Genomic DNA, 16,105 nt, shown 5'->3' on the forward strand with positions numbered 1-16,105 from the left:
GAAGGAAGACAATTTCGGTTCCCATTAGGGAAAAAGGTGTGGTGTAAATGAAGTAAATCTCTCCTTATATATAGAAGAGTTTTGGTGTGACTCCTGGACATGCTTGCTCAGCCTTTGGCCCGCTCAGCTGCTCCTCTCACGGTCTCCCAATCCCCTGGCTGCATTGTCTTGGTGCATTGGCTTGGTCCCGCCCACGGAGTCTGCAGCCACCATTTCGCTCTCACTCTCGATGGAGCGGCCGAAGGTAATGGAGTCTCGCCTTCAGTGTGCTGGGAGCCGAGGGACGAGATGGGCGTTCCGGCGGGTGGGCGGTAAGGAAGGCAACTGTGACACAACGGGGGAACAGGGCGAGACAGCACAGAGCCACAAAGGGCCCCCATCACCGCGGCTCGCCATGTGTGGCCCCGGCAGAAGACAGAGAGCTGGCTGAGTGCTCACTGGAGGGGCACCTGCCCACCGGCGGGAAAGCCAGGACCTCCCTCCCATCCCAGGCCCAGTGGTGGGGACGCACCATGCTCAGCAAAGGAGAGTTCGTGAAGGAGCGGGCCGCCCACTCTGGACCACTTGAATGCCACATGATAAAGGGCCCCCCATTCGGGGGCGTGGCGCGCCTCAATGACTATGGATTATCTGGGGGCATGGCCTGCCACACGCAGTTCCTGGGTGATGGCTCTCAGCTCAGGCCCACCGGCTGCTCCTGCTCCGTCTCCTCCCACCCGCCTCCTGTCTCTACAGCTGGGGCAGGCTGTAGCTGAGGATGACACTTGCCCGCTGTGTCAGGCTGGGGGTCAGCCCGCCTTGCTGTAGCCTGACATGTCTCCTCTGATCGCCCCCAGCATCTCCTTTTGGGACAGCGGGGGTGGGCCGGGAGATGCTCCGGGGTCACGGCTGCTGGCATGCCTGGCTGAGAAGAGGGGGCTTCTGCCTCGCCTCCCTGTCCTTGGCGCATGCAGCCCCCTCCTTCCTCTTCTCCTGGCAGATGAGCAGCAAGCTGAGGAGAAGCAGCCTGTGGCCAGGCTCCCTTCCCTCCCAGCCAAAGGACCTGATGTGGGACAGGCGGGGTTGAGCGACGGTGCAGGGGGTAAGGAGGATGGCGTGGAAGGAGCCCTGCGCGAGGGCGCCACTCCAACTGGCCCCACTTTTGTTCCCAGTGAGACCTGCACTATGAGGACAATTGCCATCATGCCCTTCTAGCGCTCATTGTCTTGCAGCTACAATGAGCTTTGTGCCTAGTATATAAATAAATACAATATGGTATGTATATACTTCAAAATATGGGAGTGGGGGGTGAATTGCAAGTACCTTAAAAGTGCCCCTTAGGCAAAATGATGCTATTACATCCCACAGCTTTTATTCTCCTAGTCAATCTTTTCATTTTGACTCTCCACTTCAGATCTTAGGGATCTCTGCCCCACCTTTCTCATGAGGTTCATCATACTTCTTCTTTGGCCAAAGAGAATAGATTTTCTGGCCTTAGTCTGGAGGATTATGACTGTGCCTTCAAATGCTTGGAAGAAGCAGGACATAACACAGCTATAGCACTTTTCACTCTACTCAGTTCACCACACCCCTCACAGTAACTTCTTCCTCATTTTCCTTGGGGTAAAAGTAGGAGGAGTCCTGTTAGCTTCCATAGAATGGATGAAGACAGTGGGCTAGGAGGTGAGGGTAGATGGGAAACAGGATATACAATGGGTGAGAACATTTGCTAGCATAAACTTACTAACAGTGCCATCATAAACAGATTTCAAGCCAAGTCCATTGAAGTCAATGAACTTAAAAGGGTATGACTCAGGTTAGGATGGCACTGTTAATCAACCACTATGCAACAATATAGGACTAGATTCATGGGCTTGAATGCACTGGAAAGTTTCTGCAGATGGAGGGGGGTGATTTTCACCAATTCCTTTATTCTGCAGACCTCCAGCTCCCCCCTCCTGCTGTTTCTTAGGGTCCCTTGTCTGCCTGGTGCTTTGCTGAAGGAAATCCCTTCCGTTCACAGAAATTCTCCAGCAAATGCAAGCTAGAGACTTTCTTTCTGCTAAGTGAGAATCTTCTGCCAACAGAGTCAGCCCAAACTATCATATTTATGACTTAAATAGACAAAGCAGTATGAAACAGTTCAAACTCACTTACCTTGCTCTATTTGCTTCTTTTGTCATGTCCCACGCCCAGGTTATGAAATTCTGACTAAGATAGGAAACAATAGACTCGGCACAAAGCATTTGAGAACAGAATACATTGGTTAGCACACTTTCATCGTGGTGGAGGTAGACAGCAAGAAGCTTTCTCTGAAAAACAGAAAAAAATGTTAATTGGCATGATGCTTATATTTAATTGCAGCATACATAACATTGACTCATGTGGAAATGCAATTTACATCTCAGTGCTCGATGAGTATTTTGGAAGTATATAATTAATTTCAGTAGATTATGTTCACACATCTCACTCACAGATCACATAGATGGTACTATTATATAAACAACTGTATGCTTCAATGGAGTTTAGAGAGAAAGTTACCTGTTCTTGCAACTAAGAACCCACTGCCAAAAACTTTACTTTTAAATGTCTAGGTTATTTAACATCACAAGCAGGTCTCCTCATGCTGCAGACCTCAGCCCCCCCATCTTGTTCCTAGGGGGTCCTCTGTCCCCCAAAAGCAGCATTTCAGGGGTCATTTTGGGGATGCACTTCAAGGGAGGAAAGAAAGTTGCCATGAAATTTCCAGTGGATGTAAGCCAAAGAAAACATATAGATTTTCTCATGATCACTAAAATGCAATATAGAACTGTGTTCAAGGGCTGATTTTAGTGTGATGGCATCAGGACAAAGGTTTTACTATATACTATTATAGGGGGAGAACTCAATATGGAAATGTTTTCAGTGGCTGTCCTGTGTTTCTCCAAGTGTGTAGCTTCACCCCATCTGTCTATGGAATGGTGTCAATTGTGCATGCTGTAACCCCTGTAATCAAAACAATTAACACAATTGTCTGCCCATATAAGTATCTGGTATGATCCTATAAGAATAATAAGATGCTGTTTCCAAACTCTAAATATCTAAAATACTTTGTTTTCCCAGGAAGTTGCATTAATTAGACTGTATTGTATATTTACGTTTCCTTCATAACAACATTTTGTCTTTTGTTACAATATCATTTTTAAATGAAAAATTTTTTAAAGCTTACAATAAGTTTAATAAACTTACACTACTTTATTAGGATTTCTCTTTAGCTTCCAGCAACATATCAGAGAAGATGGACCACCACCAAAACTATTGGATGCAGAACTACATTTACACATAGTTGAGTTAATTTATTTATTCTGTGGTAGGATAGGTCTGTGTAATTGTTCAATTAGCAGGATTGTATGTTGCATGCTACCATCGGTGCCTACAATACTGAGTGCTCTGCTATCTGCTCTGCTACCGGTCTGAAGGAGCGGGCCGGTTTGCGGAGACCACTAGGCACAGTGATGTTGGACCAAGGGATTCTGGTGCTCCTGGGGAGGGGAAACTATAGGACATTTATGAGATCCTATGAGATGGCAGTCAAAGCCATGAAGAGAGAGTACTATGTGGCCACAATTGCGTCCGCAAGCTCACGCCCAGCCCAATTATTTAGAACAATTCGGTCTATAACTATTCTGCCACAGGGCAGACCAAATGCTAGGGAACTGGACACAGGCTGTGAGGCATTTGCGAGCTATTTCATGGATAAGGTCTTGTTGCTCCACCACGACCTCCCCGCCACAGTTGATACAGTGAGTGAGCTTGAGGCTCCATGCATGTCTTCGATTCCAGTTATGGATTATTTCAACCCACTCAGCCTAGAGGAAGTTGACAAAGTGCTCCTAGCTGTTCGCCCTACCACATGCTGCCTTGATCCGTGCCCATCCTGGCTAATTAAAGCCAGCTGTGAAGGGGTTTCAAGGCACCCTGAAGGAGATTATCAACAAGTCCCTCACTGAGGGACAGTTCCCTGGGATGCTTAAGGAAGCAGTGGTCTGCCCTCTGTTGAAAAAAACATCTCTGGATCTGGCTGAATTGGCCAACTATCGGGCGGTTTCCAATTTGTCCTATTTGGGCAAATTAACAGAGAGGGAGGTAGTGAGTCAGCTACAGAGCTTTTTGGATGACGCTTCCATCTTAGACCCCTTACAGTGTGGCTTTCGCCCTGGTCATTTGACGGAGACAGCACTGGTTGCCCTCACAGATGACCTTCGTAGGTATCTGGATCAAGGCGGATCGGCGGTGCTGATGTTGCTGGACCTGTTGGCGGCGTTCAACATGGTTGACCATCAGCTACTGGCCCGCTGCCTCGCCAACATAGGAATTCAGGGGTTTGCCTTACAATGGCTTGCTTCCTTTCGCCAAGGTTGAAGACAAAGGGTGGCGCTAGGGGAACAGCAGTCCAAGAGGCATCCACTGGAATGTGGAGTGCCTCAAGAGGCAGTGCTTTCCCCAATGTTATTTAAAATCTATATGTGCCCCCTTGCCCAGATTGCCCGGAGGCATGGGCTGGGATGTCACCAGTATGCCGATGACACCCAGCTCCATCTGATGTTGGGTGGCCGGTCTGACTCCAGACCAGAAGACCTGGACCGGGCATTGCAAGCCATGGCTGGTTGGCTTAGGCTGAGTCGGCTGAAACTGAACCCGAGGAAGACGGAGGTCCTGTGCTTGAGTCAGGGAGGTTCGGGGGTGGGGTTCCCCCTCCTGACCTTTGACGGGGCGCCATTGATGCCAGCACCGGAGGTTAGGAGTTTGGGAGTGCTCCTGGATGCCTCCCTAACAGTGGAGGCCCAGGTAGTGCCCACTGCCAGGTCGGCATTTTACCATCTTTGCCTGATCAGGCAGTTGGTACACTTCCTCGACCGTGCCAACCTAGCAACAGTGATCCATGCTATGGTCACCTTGAGACTAGACTACTGTAACACTCTCTACATGGGGCTGCCCTTGTCGCAGATCCGGAAGCTGCAGCTAGTGCAGAATGCTGGAACCAGGCTTTTGATGGGTCTCCCCAAGTGGGAGCACATCCGGCCTCTGCTGCAACTGCACTGGCTGCCAATAGCATATCGAATCCACTTCAAGGTGCTGGTTCTTACCTTTAAAGCACTTTATGGCCAGGGTCCAGCATACCTGCGGGGCCGCCTTTCCCCATATATACCCCAGAGAGCACTTTGGTTGGGATCTCAAAATTGATTAACCCTCCCTGGCCCAAAAGAGGACAGGCTCCCCACTACCAGGGCCAGGGCTTTCTCGGTGGCGGCCCTAACCTGGTGGAACGAGCTCCTGGAGGAGTTCAGGGCCCTGCAGGACCTTTTGCAGTTCCACAGGGCCTGCAAGATGGAGCTCTTCTGCCAGGCTTTCAGCTAGGGTGCTGCCACCATTATAGAGTCCTGGCTCTTGGTTTTAACATCCAGCCTGAGCTGCAGGAAGATCTTGGGCAGAAGGATTTTTAGAGAGTACACTGAAATAAGCCATCTTGAGTAACCATCTTCAGCACTTTATTAAACTGTATTAATAATGGAATTGTTTTATATGGTTTTATGTGGTTTTAACTGTATTTTATGTACTGACTGTGAGCCGCCCTGAGCCTGCATTGTGGGGAGGGCGTATAAATGTGATTAATGAATAAATAAATAAATAAATAAATAAATAATTTTATTTACTTCATTTATACCCCAGTGCGGACCCAAAGTAACATTTACTCTCTTCTCTTCCATTTTATTTAAAATGAAATCTTAAAAGTCATGAAAATCAGTTTAAATTAAATTAAATGGTGGAAATTCAGTAAAATCTTATTAAACTTGAGTACTAATTTCACAGTATAATACTGATATTGTGTTGGATCCTACCAACTTTGCTCGGTGTCACTTAATTCCATTTGCACTATATCCCACACGGTTGCTATCTATGCAGTTGCTATTATTTCCATTATAGCCTCTCTCTTTTTTGGTGGTCAAAGGGGACTCCTCTTCCCTTTTTAACCAGCAGAACAACTGGTCAGATCCAATAAACTAGTTTGTCAGGGCAACACTCTTTCAGGAAGTTCTGAGTAACAGGATATAAGGGGCAATATTCTGCCACCAAACGTTGGAGTATATTACAAAGAGCTGGATCCTACTTGTTTTCTACTATCACAAGAGGGAGGAGGGCTGATAGCAACAGATTCTCCTCACTGCAGTTCCTGCCCCATAAAGGTTTTTGTCCACAAAGTTAGTGTGGGAAAGAGTAAGGAAAGAAAAAGCCCGTTCCACCCAGAGAAAGCTTTAGGATCTAACCTAATATTTCTATTTCCTTAGAGTGATACTCAGTATCATTTATGCAACCTTTTCTTTTTTCAAGGTATATTCCCTCCAAAAGAAGATGGCCAGGATGCAACCAGCTTTACACATCCAAGTGGTCATGACGTGTGTTTCTCAAACAGTAGCACCCATGCTGCATTATAAACAAGTTTTGAAATTTCAAAAACAGTTTGCAATACAGCACGGAGGTCTACCACTGAAAGGTTAAAAAATAACACTAGGCATGCCCAAACCCATGGTTTTGCCTAAAGTAGATCTTTGGATCATAGCCAATGCATTCAACTATCTAAAAAATTTCAGCTTAAATAAATATGCTGAATATGTGGGGGGCAATTTTATAACAATTCATTTATTTTAAGACTGTGCAAGAGAACAGGGTTCAGGGAAGTCCTAAAATCTATTTTAAAGTATAGTACATTTGAACAGTAGACTTTGGAGAAGGGATTAGACATTTACATTAATGTTTGTCTTTTTTAATTTAAAAAAGTGATTCAAAACCAAGTACACATGTGCCAGGAAAGGCCACCATTAAGCCTAACATGCACAGTTCCATATAAGTGCAGCCAACAGTGTTGACTGAAACTAAACTTGAAAATCCAGGGCACTAATGCACAATATCAGGCAATAAAACAGCATCTCTGTGGTGATATTTAATTTAAAAAAGAAGAAAGCAGCAGGAGAAGATCAGGCACTGTCTGTTTTGGAGGATCAGCCATTCTGCATTTCAAAGCATGGATCCCTGCAATATCCAGGTTACTGTGCTAGAATCTCCACTATTATATAGCAGTTGTAAGAGAGGGAGGGCAAAGATGTGTTTACTCAGTGATTAGGGCCTTAGAATAAGCCGCTAGCTCCTAGAGAGACAGCTCACCACTTATTCATTTGGGCCAATTCACAAAGCCTAGAAAGATTAAACATCCATGCTGAGAAGACAAGCGAATGCAGACGGTGAAAAAGAAATAAAAATTCTTTAAAAACTCTTAGATGACTTCATTATTTTTTCCACAAGGAAACTTTAGGAAAGTGTTTAGTTAGAGAAAAACCCACATTGACCTCTCCCTAAACCCTTAATCTTTCCTTTGTGGTGGAACTGCTTTGTGGTAAGCGGATGGCTTTGCTCTCCTCTTTTCACTGGGAGCAAAGGAAAAAGGGCTCTTGAGAAACTCCTTTCGGCCCAAAGAAACAACCCCATGAAACTGTTAAATATGAGAATCCATGAGAATGAACTCTCCAAAATATGTACAGTTTAAAGCTAGGAGTTAGGGCCAAATACTAGAAAACAAGGAAGCTGGACGGTTTAGAGGACACAAGTAAAAACAAAAACAAAAAAACCCATAACCTCTTAGCAAGCCATTAGGGCTACAGATGCCACTTGCATACCAAATTCAGGTAGTTCGGTAGCTAAATTTTGCATTACATTTTGCAATTATATACGAATACAAAAGAAAACTACATCCAGTATCTTGGCTAAAACTAGATCTCTTGGGCATTAAGACTGGAAAAAAAGAATATTACATCACTACAAAATATGCCTGGGGAAAATGACCACGAGCAAGTTAAAGAACAAGCCATTAATTATACCAGCCTTTAAAACACAAAAATACATATATCATGTTTAGAAAATACTGCGTGTGCAATTACAAATTCTTATGATTCTAAATACCACAAAACTGTGCAAGCGCTTCCTTTCTGAATTAATTTTATTCACATGTGTTTTAAAAATTATCTAAGAAGCACTGAGATCAGAGTAGATGTTGCTAAAAGCATATTACAAAAATTCAACAGGTACTGGAAAATATTTTTTAATAAAATGCAGGAAAATCTTATTAGTAAAATTTTAAAGAAAAACCGTTTATTTAAATTATGAGTGACCCTATGTTAGTTTTCCAGTGACTCCAAGTCCAGCAGTGAACTTCTCTAGAAGTATTAAGATAATAGGAGCTTTGTCCCTTAGGTCTTCCTATGTGAGAAAGTGAGCTAACAAGATTACTAAAAGGACATTATCTGTAGATAGCATTACTTGGAAATGACACTGCTATTTAAGTCAGAGGAGGACTATTTAAGTACCTGAGCTAGCCATTGAAATTCAAATACGCAACAATATGATTGACTTGGCTAGTGTTTTTTGTCTGGTTTTTTTAAATTAGGCAAATTTGTTTTTTAATTGCCAGTATGGCGTGGTGAATTAAGTGTCAGACTAGGATCTGGGTGACCCAAAGATTGAATCCCTGCTCTGTCATGGAAGCATGCAGGATGAACTTGGATGATACTCTCACCCTAACCTAAATCACAGGTTGTTGTGAGGGTAAAATGGGAGGAGATGAGAATGATGTCAGCTGATTTGGGTCCCCACTGGGGAAAAAGGCAGAGTATAAATGAAGTAAATAACTAAATAAAATTATGTTTGACCCAATAACTTAAATATTAAATATGTCTCAGGGTTGTTATTTTTTATCAAATTCAATTAAAGTGAGTATATTTGAGAAAACAGTTTTATATAGTGTCAGACTCCTCTGTTGGTGGGTCAGAGCCACTTTCCAGCTTCCTTTTAGGAATTGGCCTATGATGAGCCTCAGAAGTGTGAGAGGAGGGAGATCTAGTTTCAGCCTTGGTTCCCTCTCTCTAGATGCCCTTCTCCTCTTCCTGCAAGCCACAGAAGATGTCTGGTTCTTTGGCCCTGACACACCCTTAGGCAGCTTTTCAAAGGGTGGCTTCAAGGCAGGCTGACCCCAGGCTCCGCCAATCCTAACAGCCCTGAGGCTGGGCTTGTAGGAAGGACAGGGCCCAGCTCCTCCCCCAGGCCTCTGTGCTTTCTGCCCCACCCTCTATCCTATTTGGCTGTTCCTGCCACACCTTCTTTGGGCGTGGCTGCTGCTGTGGCCTCTGTTTCCTCCTGTGGCTGCCTGGAGGATTCTCCTCCTTCACAGGCTCCTGGGTTGCTTCTTGTGGCTTCCACCTACCTTGCTTTGCTGCTGCCAGCTGACAGGACACTTGTGGAGCCAGTGACTATGAGTCCAGGCTTGCCGGCTCTGGACATACAGATATAGATATAAAGATATTTCCCTTAATTCAGAAAAGAGAATTGCTTCTGGAAGTTGGAACTTCTATTATGACTGTAGGTATTATTCTTAAATCTATCCAAACTCAAACTCATAAGACAAAACTGACCCAGCTAAGCTCTGAGAAGGAGCAGGAGACAGAGCTGCAAGAGTGGTGAGTGTTTTTTATTTGCTTTCAGCTGAGGTGATTTAGCTGAGGGTACTGTGTGGGAGGACTATGTTTGGGAGTGTGTGGGTGAGTTTTGAGGTGTTGCAGAGTCCTGGCTGCTTGAGATGGGGTGACAAATGGTCATTGTTTGACTGTAATTGGATTGCCTGGGGGAATTTGAATAGCTGCTGGCCACACCCTCTGCTAGGTGAGGCTTCTATTTAAGGAAGCACCTCTTGGCCTGTGGCTCTTAGCCTAGGGACTCATAGACTAGGGGCTCTGTAAGAAGCCCAGGAAGAGCCAGAAAGCCAGGGCCCTAGTTTCCTTGTGATCCCAGTAAGGTAAATAGACTTCTACAAGGAGAACCACATAAATACAAAGGGTTTCAAAAGGGGGATTATATATAGTTATTATTTTAAAAGCAATTATGAAGCCAGAATGCCAGCAGGGGGTTGGGAGCTATCCAGTGTTTTGCACAGAGTGTCACATGTATGACTATCTGCCCATTGGACAGAGGTCTTGGGTGTCTGCCCAGTGCAAGGAGCTCCTGGTTCTCAGGGAACGAGTTTGCTCCCTTGATGCCAAGGTGGCTGACCTGGAGAAGCAGAGTCAGTTAGGTGCATGGAGAAGACTCTCAGGGACTTGTTAGATATATCTCACTCTGAATATGGCAGCCCTACCACTATCATGGAGCATGAGGATGGAGAGGAAACAGGGCACCGTGCTGCGGATAAGGGGAATGTGCACTCAGACGGGACCTCTTCTTCAGCTGGTGAACAGGTATCCTTTTGCACCAAGGAACCATCCCTTGACAGGAAGGAAAGGGGGCTCTTGGTAGTTGGTGGTTCGATCCTTAGGCAGGTAGACAGCTGGGTGGTGAACCCATGTACTGACTGTATGGTGACTTGCCTGCCTGGTGTGAAGGTAGCGGACATTACGTGTCTTCTAAATAGGCAGGTAGATAGTGCTGGGGAGGAGCCAGTGGTCGTGGTACATGTTAGCACCAACAATGTGGGGAAATGCAGTTGTGAGGTCCTGGAGGAAAAATTTAGGCCGCTGAAAGCCAGGACCTCCAAGGTAGCCTTCTCAGAAGTGCTATCTGTTCCATGCACAGGGCCAGAGAGACAGGCACAGATCAGGAGTCTCAATGCGTGGATGAGACGATGGTGTAGGGGGGAAGGGTTCAAGTTTGTTAGGCACTGGACAATTTACAAAGATTAAAAGAAAATGGGGGATTTGCTCTACCGAACTGGCAGGTCTACTACTTTGCAGCATCTATGGAATGGTTAAGAGATTGGGGTAAGTTAGAAAACAACAGAGTATTAACCTTGGAAGGTGAAGATTTGGCAATGGGCTGGCACGCATACCTATGGTATGGTAAAGATAAAATACGCTCAAACATTCATACGCATATAATTAGGAGAGCGTTGATAAAGGTTTGGAGGGAAGTTAAAAAAAAAAACTACAAAAAATTACCATTGTGGATCTCACCCTTAGAGGCGTTTACATTACCAACTCTTGTAACGGAAAGAAAGAAGGAAACATATGGTAACTTATTTACTAAAGAGATGAAACTGAAATCGGATGAAATGTTAGCAAAACAGAATGTGGTATTAATATGGTGGGATAAAAATATAATACTGACAAGGTGTTTAGTCATGCCGGCCACATGACCACGGAAACGTCTTCGGACAGCGCTGGCTCTTCGGCTTTGAAACGGAGATGAGCACCGCAACCCTAGAGTGCAGCCCAAAATGTTTCCCGACACTGGGTCAGCTGAAGGGGGGAAGCAACAAAACCTCTTCCTCTTGCACACATGAAAATGATCTCTGAGATACGACCCAAAATGTTTAAAAGGTATCCCCGGAAGACAAAATAGGTTACGTCAGGGAGAAATATCAGTTAACAAGCACAGTAAACAGTCAGGATCCACTGGAGCATACAGAATTCCAGCCACTAAGTTAATTCTAATCACCATAGTACAGAGCTGCATCTCTGGCGCAATAAATTTGAGGAATCAATTCAACAAATCAGGGCAAAGCACTAAACAGTGTTTAAGCTGATAAACTAATAAGAACACCCCCAAATAGTTTCCCTCCCCACTCCTGTATGTATTCCTGCATATGAATGGGCAGAATGCTATAAATTTAGGGAAGCTTCAGGGAACGGGAAATAAAAGTGAGCTCTTTCGATAACTCCTAGCTGGACAAAGCAGATTAAAAACAGGCCCAAACAGAAAGACCACCTTTGAGGGTCATTTTAGTCATAATGTGGTGTCATATTTAGCTCCTGAGTGCATAAACATGTTTAAAATAGTCCTTCCCACTCCGTAGGGGCCCGTGGAAACTGTGTCCCTTTGAGGGGAAGGACAGTAAACACCAAATGTTTCAGTACCCTCCCTAGGGTTGCCAGGTCTCCTCAGCCACTGGCGGGGTGGGTAGGGTGCCCAGGTCAAGGTTGGGAAACTTCTCAATAAAAGAAATAAAAAATAAGATACTAGAAATAGCTGAAATGGATAGAGTAAACATGGAATTAAAACAGAAACCAGAAAATAAGTACTGGGAAAAGTGGGAAGGAATATATAAATGGCTGAAGATAAGGAGGATTAGTCTTAATGAGAGCTAGGCTAGCCAGAGTAGGGAAACAAGAAAGATTTAAGCGTAAAGCACTATTTAACGTAACTATATAATTTGAAAGTAGCAATGTAATAGATGAAACTATGTTATTTGAAGAAAAGTGATGGAAACTATACTTTGTTTTGAAACATGTATTGAATAATGTTGAGTGGTGTGAACTAATTGTAAAAACTGAATAAATAGAGTCTTTAAAAAAAAAAGTTTGTTAGGCACTGGGACCAAGAGGGAGCTGTACAAAAGAGACGGTCTCCACTTGTCCCGAGAAGGAACCAGGCTGCTGGCGCTTAAAATCAAAAAGGTGGCCGAGCAGTTTTTAAACTAAATATTGGGGGAAAGGCAACAGGAGATTAAAAGTCTCTGGTTCAGGATGGCTCATCTCAAAAAGATGAAGGGGTACCTGTTACTTTTCTACAAGGAAATGGATTAGAATTGTCCACTGAGATTGTGGCTAACGATATGGACTGCCTGGCAAGGTCTCGAGGCAGCAAGAGGAAGGTCAAGGCTTAACATGTATGGGGGATCATAGCTGTACAAATGCTAGAAGTCTCCAAGCTAAAATCGGGGAGTTATCATGGGATAAGAGGACAAGTCCTTTTGTAGATCAAAAACTGACTAATTCATAGGAAACAGAGAGTGAGTATAAATGGGCAATTTTCTCAGTGGAGGGTGGTGAGCAGTGGGGTACCGCCGGGATCAGTACTCGGTCCAATGCTTTTTAACTTGTTCATTAATGATTTGGAGTTGGGAGTAAGCAGTGAAGTGGCTAAATTTGCTGATGACACAAAATTGTTCAGGGTGGTGAGAACCAGGGAGGATTGTGAGGCACTCCAAAGGGATCTGTTGAGGATGGGCAAGTGGGCGTCAGTGTGGTAAATGGGGTTCAAAGTGGCCAATTGCAAAGTGATGCACATTGGAGCCAAAAATCCTAAATGTAAATACATGATGATGGGGTCTGAACTGGCAGAGACTGACCAAGAGAGAGATCTTGGAGTCATAGTAGATCTCGCTGAAAATGTCGAGACAGTGTGTGACTGCAATAAAAAAGGCCAATGCTATGCTGAGGATTATTAGGAAGGGAATTGAAAACAAATCAGCCAGTATCATAGTGCCCCTGTATAAATCAATGGTGTGACCTCATTTGGAATACTGTGTACAGTTCTGGTCATTGGATATTATAGCATTGGGAAAAGTGCAGAAAAGGGCAACTAGAATGATAAAAGGGTTGGAACATTTTCCCTATGAAGAAAGGTTAAAGGTTGGGGCTCTTTAGCTTGGAGAAATGACGACTGAGGGGTGACATGATCGAGGTTTATAAGATTATGCATGGGATAGAGTAGGTAGAGAAAGAAGTACTTTTCTCCCTTTCTCATAATGCAAGAACTCATGGGCACTCAATGAAATTGCTGAGAAGGCGGGTTGGAACAGATAAAAGGAAGTACTTCTTCACTCAAAGAGTGACTAACACTTGGAATTCACTGCCACAGGAGGTGGTGGCGGCTACAAGCATGGATGGCTTCAAGAGGGAATTAGATAAACATATGGAGCAGAGATCCATCAGTGGCTATTAGACACAAGGTATAGATAGGAACTCTGGGGCAAGTGATGCTCTGTATTCTTGGTGCTTGGGGGGGGGGGTCAACAGTGGGAGGGCTTCTAGTGCCCTGGCCCCGCTGCTGGACCTCCTGATGGCACCTAGTGTTTTTGGCCACTGTGTGACAGAGTGTTGCACTGGATGGGACATTCGCGTGATCCAACAATGGCTTCCCTTATGCTCTTATAATTATTATGGTGAGCAGACTAAAAGTCACGGAATGGGACTTTCTCACCTCCCCACACCTGATGTAGCCTATTAAGCCCCCCCCCCCATTCTGCTCCAAGGGTTTAGAGGATGCTCAGGAACAGAACCGAGGTGGCAAGGGGGGATGTCTGAAATATGAGAGGGGATAAATGGATGTGTAAGCCACTGATTAAATTTTTACACGTACTTTTAAAGACAAAACTGAACTTCACTGAAATTCAGTTTTATACAATGGGATATTTCAATCTGAAAATAATCTTATCGTTGAGAAAAATAGCTTCACGCATAGAGAAAAAATTGTACTTTCCTACTACAACTGAACAAAATTTGAGTCCAGTGACACCTTTAATCCTGGGTCTTCAAGGTGCCACTGGCCTCAAGCTTTGTTCTGTTGTGTCAGACCAGTACGGCTACCCATCTGAATCTACTTCAAAACTGAAGTTACTGATTTGCTGTAAGCTAGATCTCCCAGCAGTTACAATATTATCTGTCTTTTCTGTCTATTATGAAAATGGACATAGTATATATACAGGCCACAGTCCTTGCACCAACCCTGAGTATCTCTCTGTGTAACCCACATGGCAAGCCAAGAAATATAGGGTGCAGAGCCTATGGAATGGAAAGATCAGCAGTAGCCTGGACAAGTCAATTTATATATATTATTTATTTACTATCTCCCCATTAGGGACCCAAAGTGGCTTACATCATATTCCTCTCTTCCATTTTATCCTCATAACAACCATGTGAGGTAGGTTGGACTGAAAGTGTGACTAGCCTGATGTTGCCAACCTCCAGGTGGTGGCTGGAGATCTCCTGGGATTACAACTGCTTTCCAGGTGACAAGATTAGTTCAACTAGAGAAAATGGCTGCTTTGGAAAGCAGACTCTATGACATCATACCCCATTGAAGTCCCTCCCCTTCCCAAACCCCACCCTCCTCAGGCTCTACCTACCAAATCTCCAGGTATTTTCCAATCCAGAGCTGGCAACCCTAAGGAGCAAGCTTCAATAGCAGATGGGGATTTGAATGAGATTCTAGTCCCACACTCTAACCACTATACCACACTGGCTCTCGGTATATCTATATACAGTTTCCTCACTTCTGTTTCTATGCAAAGTGGTTAAACAAAACAACAACAACAAGAAATTCTGCATTATTGTTGTATGTAGTATCTTAGCGCTTAGTCCTTCAGTAAGCTTCTGCTCCCAGTCCTCCTCCACCTTAACTGTGGCGAAGTTTACTTTCTAGCATGGATAGACTCGCTCAGAGAAACTTCATAGAAGAAGGATAGAGAGGGCAGGTATTGGGCTGTAGCTTTGTCCAAGAAGGACTTGGCACAGAGGATATAATCTTTACCTCCAGCCTACTGCATTCAGGATTAAAGCTACATCTATATATCTAATAGCGAAGGCGCCCCCTGCGTGCGGATATCTAAATCTGCACATCGGGGGCACCTGGGGGGCAGGGAGATTTTCCTGCACACATGGGGCAGTCCCCAGGTGTGCACAAAAATCTAAAAAGTAGAAAAAATATAGGGGGGATATATAAACCCCCCAAAGTAAAAGAGCCTTCCCTGCGCATGTGCAGGGAAGGCTCTGGAAACTCTGCGGCGGGCTGGTGGTTGCAAGCCGCTCAGGCCTTGCCGCAGGAGCAGGGGGAGGGAGGAGGAGATCAGCAGCAGTGACGGAGGAGGAGGAGATCAGCGGCAGCAGCGGAGGAGGAGACCGCCGGAGCCGGGGGGAAGGGGAAGAAGAAGATCGGCGAGGCCCGGCGGCTGCCGGGGTGGGGGAGGAGACCAGGGGGGAGACCGGCAAGGCCCAGCAGGTGCAAGTTGCTCGGGCCTCACTGCCAGAGCTGGGGTAAGGGAGGAGACCGGGGGGGGGGGGAGACCGATGAGGCCCAGCAGCTGCAAGCCGCTCAGGCCTCACTGCCAGAGCCAGGGGGAGGGGACCAGGGGGGAGACCGGCGAGGCCTGGCGGCTGCAAGCGACTCAGGCCTTGCTGCCAGAGCTGAGGGTGGGGGAGGAGACGGGGAAGACCAGCAAGGCCTGGCGGCTGCAAGCCACTCAGGCCTTGCTGCCAGAGCCAGGGGGAGGAGATCGGGGGGGAGACCGACGAGGCTCGGTGGCTGCAAGCTGCTCGGGCCTCACTGCCAG

At 45.5% G+C, this 16,105-nt stretch overlaps 1 protein-coding gene across 1 annotated transcript in view; it reads right to left on the reverse strand.

Annotated features, from left to right (window-relative positions):
• The window catches only part of LOC107118316 (FAS-associated factor 1), a 207,026-nt gene that overhangs the window by 117,384 nt on the left and 73,537 nt on the right, over window positions 1-16,105 (reverse strand). The window contains exon 6 of the mRNA XM_015420620.1: window positions 2,137-2,291. Coding sequence (XP_015276106.1) covers window positions 2,137-2,291 — 155 coding nt within the window. The remainder of the gene's footprint in view (window positions 1-2,136; window positions 2,292-16,105) is intronic.

Source organism: Gekko japonicus, unplaced genomic scaffold, assembly GCF_001447785.1.
Source record: "Gekko japonicus isolate JY-2015 unplaced genomic scaffold, Gekko_japonicus_V1.1 scaffold1002, whole genome shotgun sequence".
Classification (NCBI taxonomy): Eukaryota; Metazoa; Chordata; class Lepidosauria; order Squamata; family Gekkonidae; genus Gekko; species Gekko japonicus.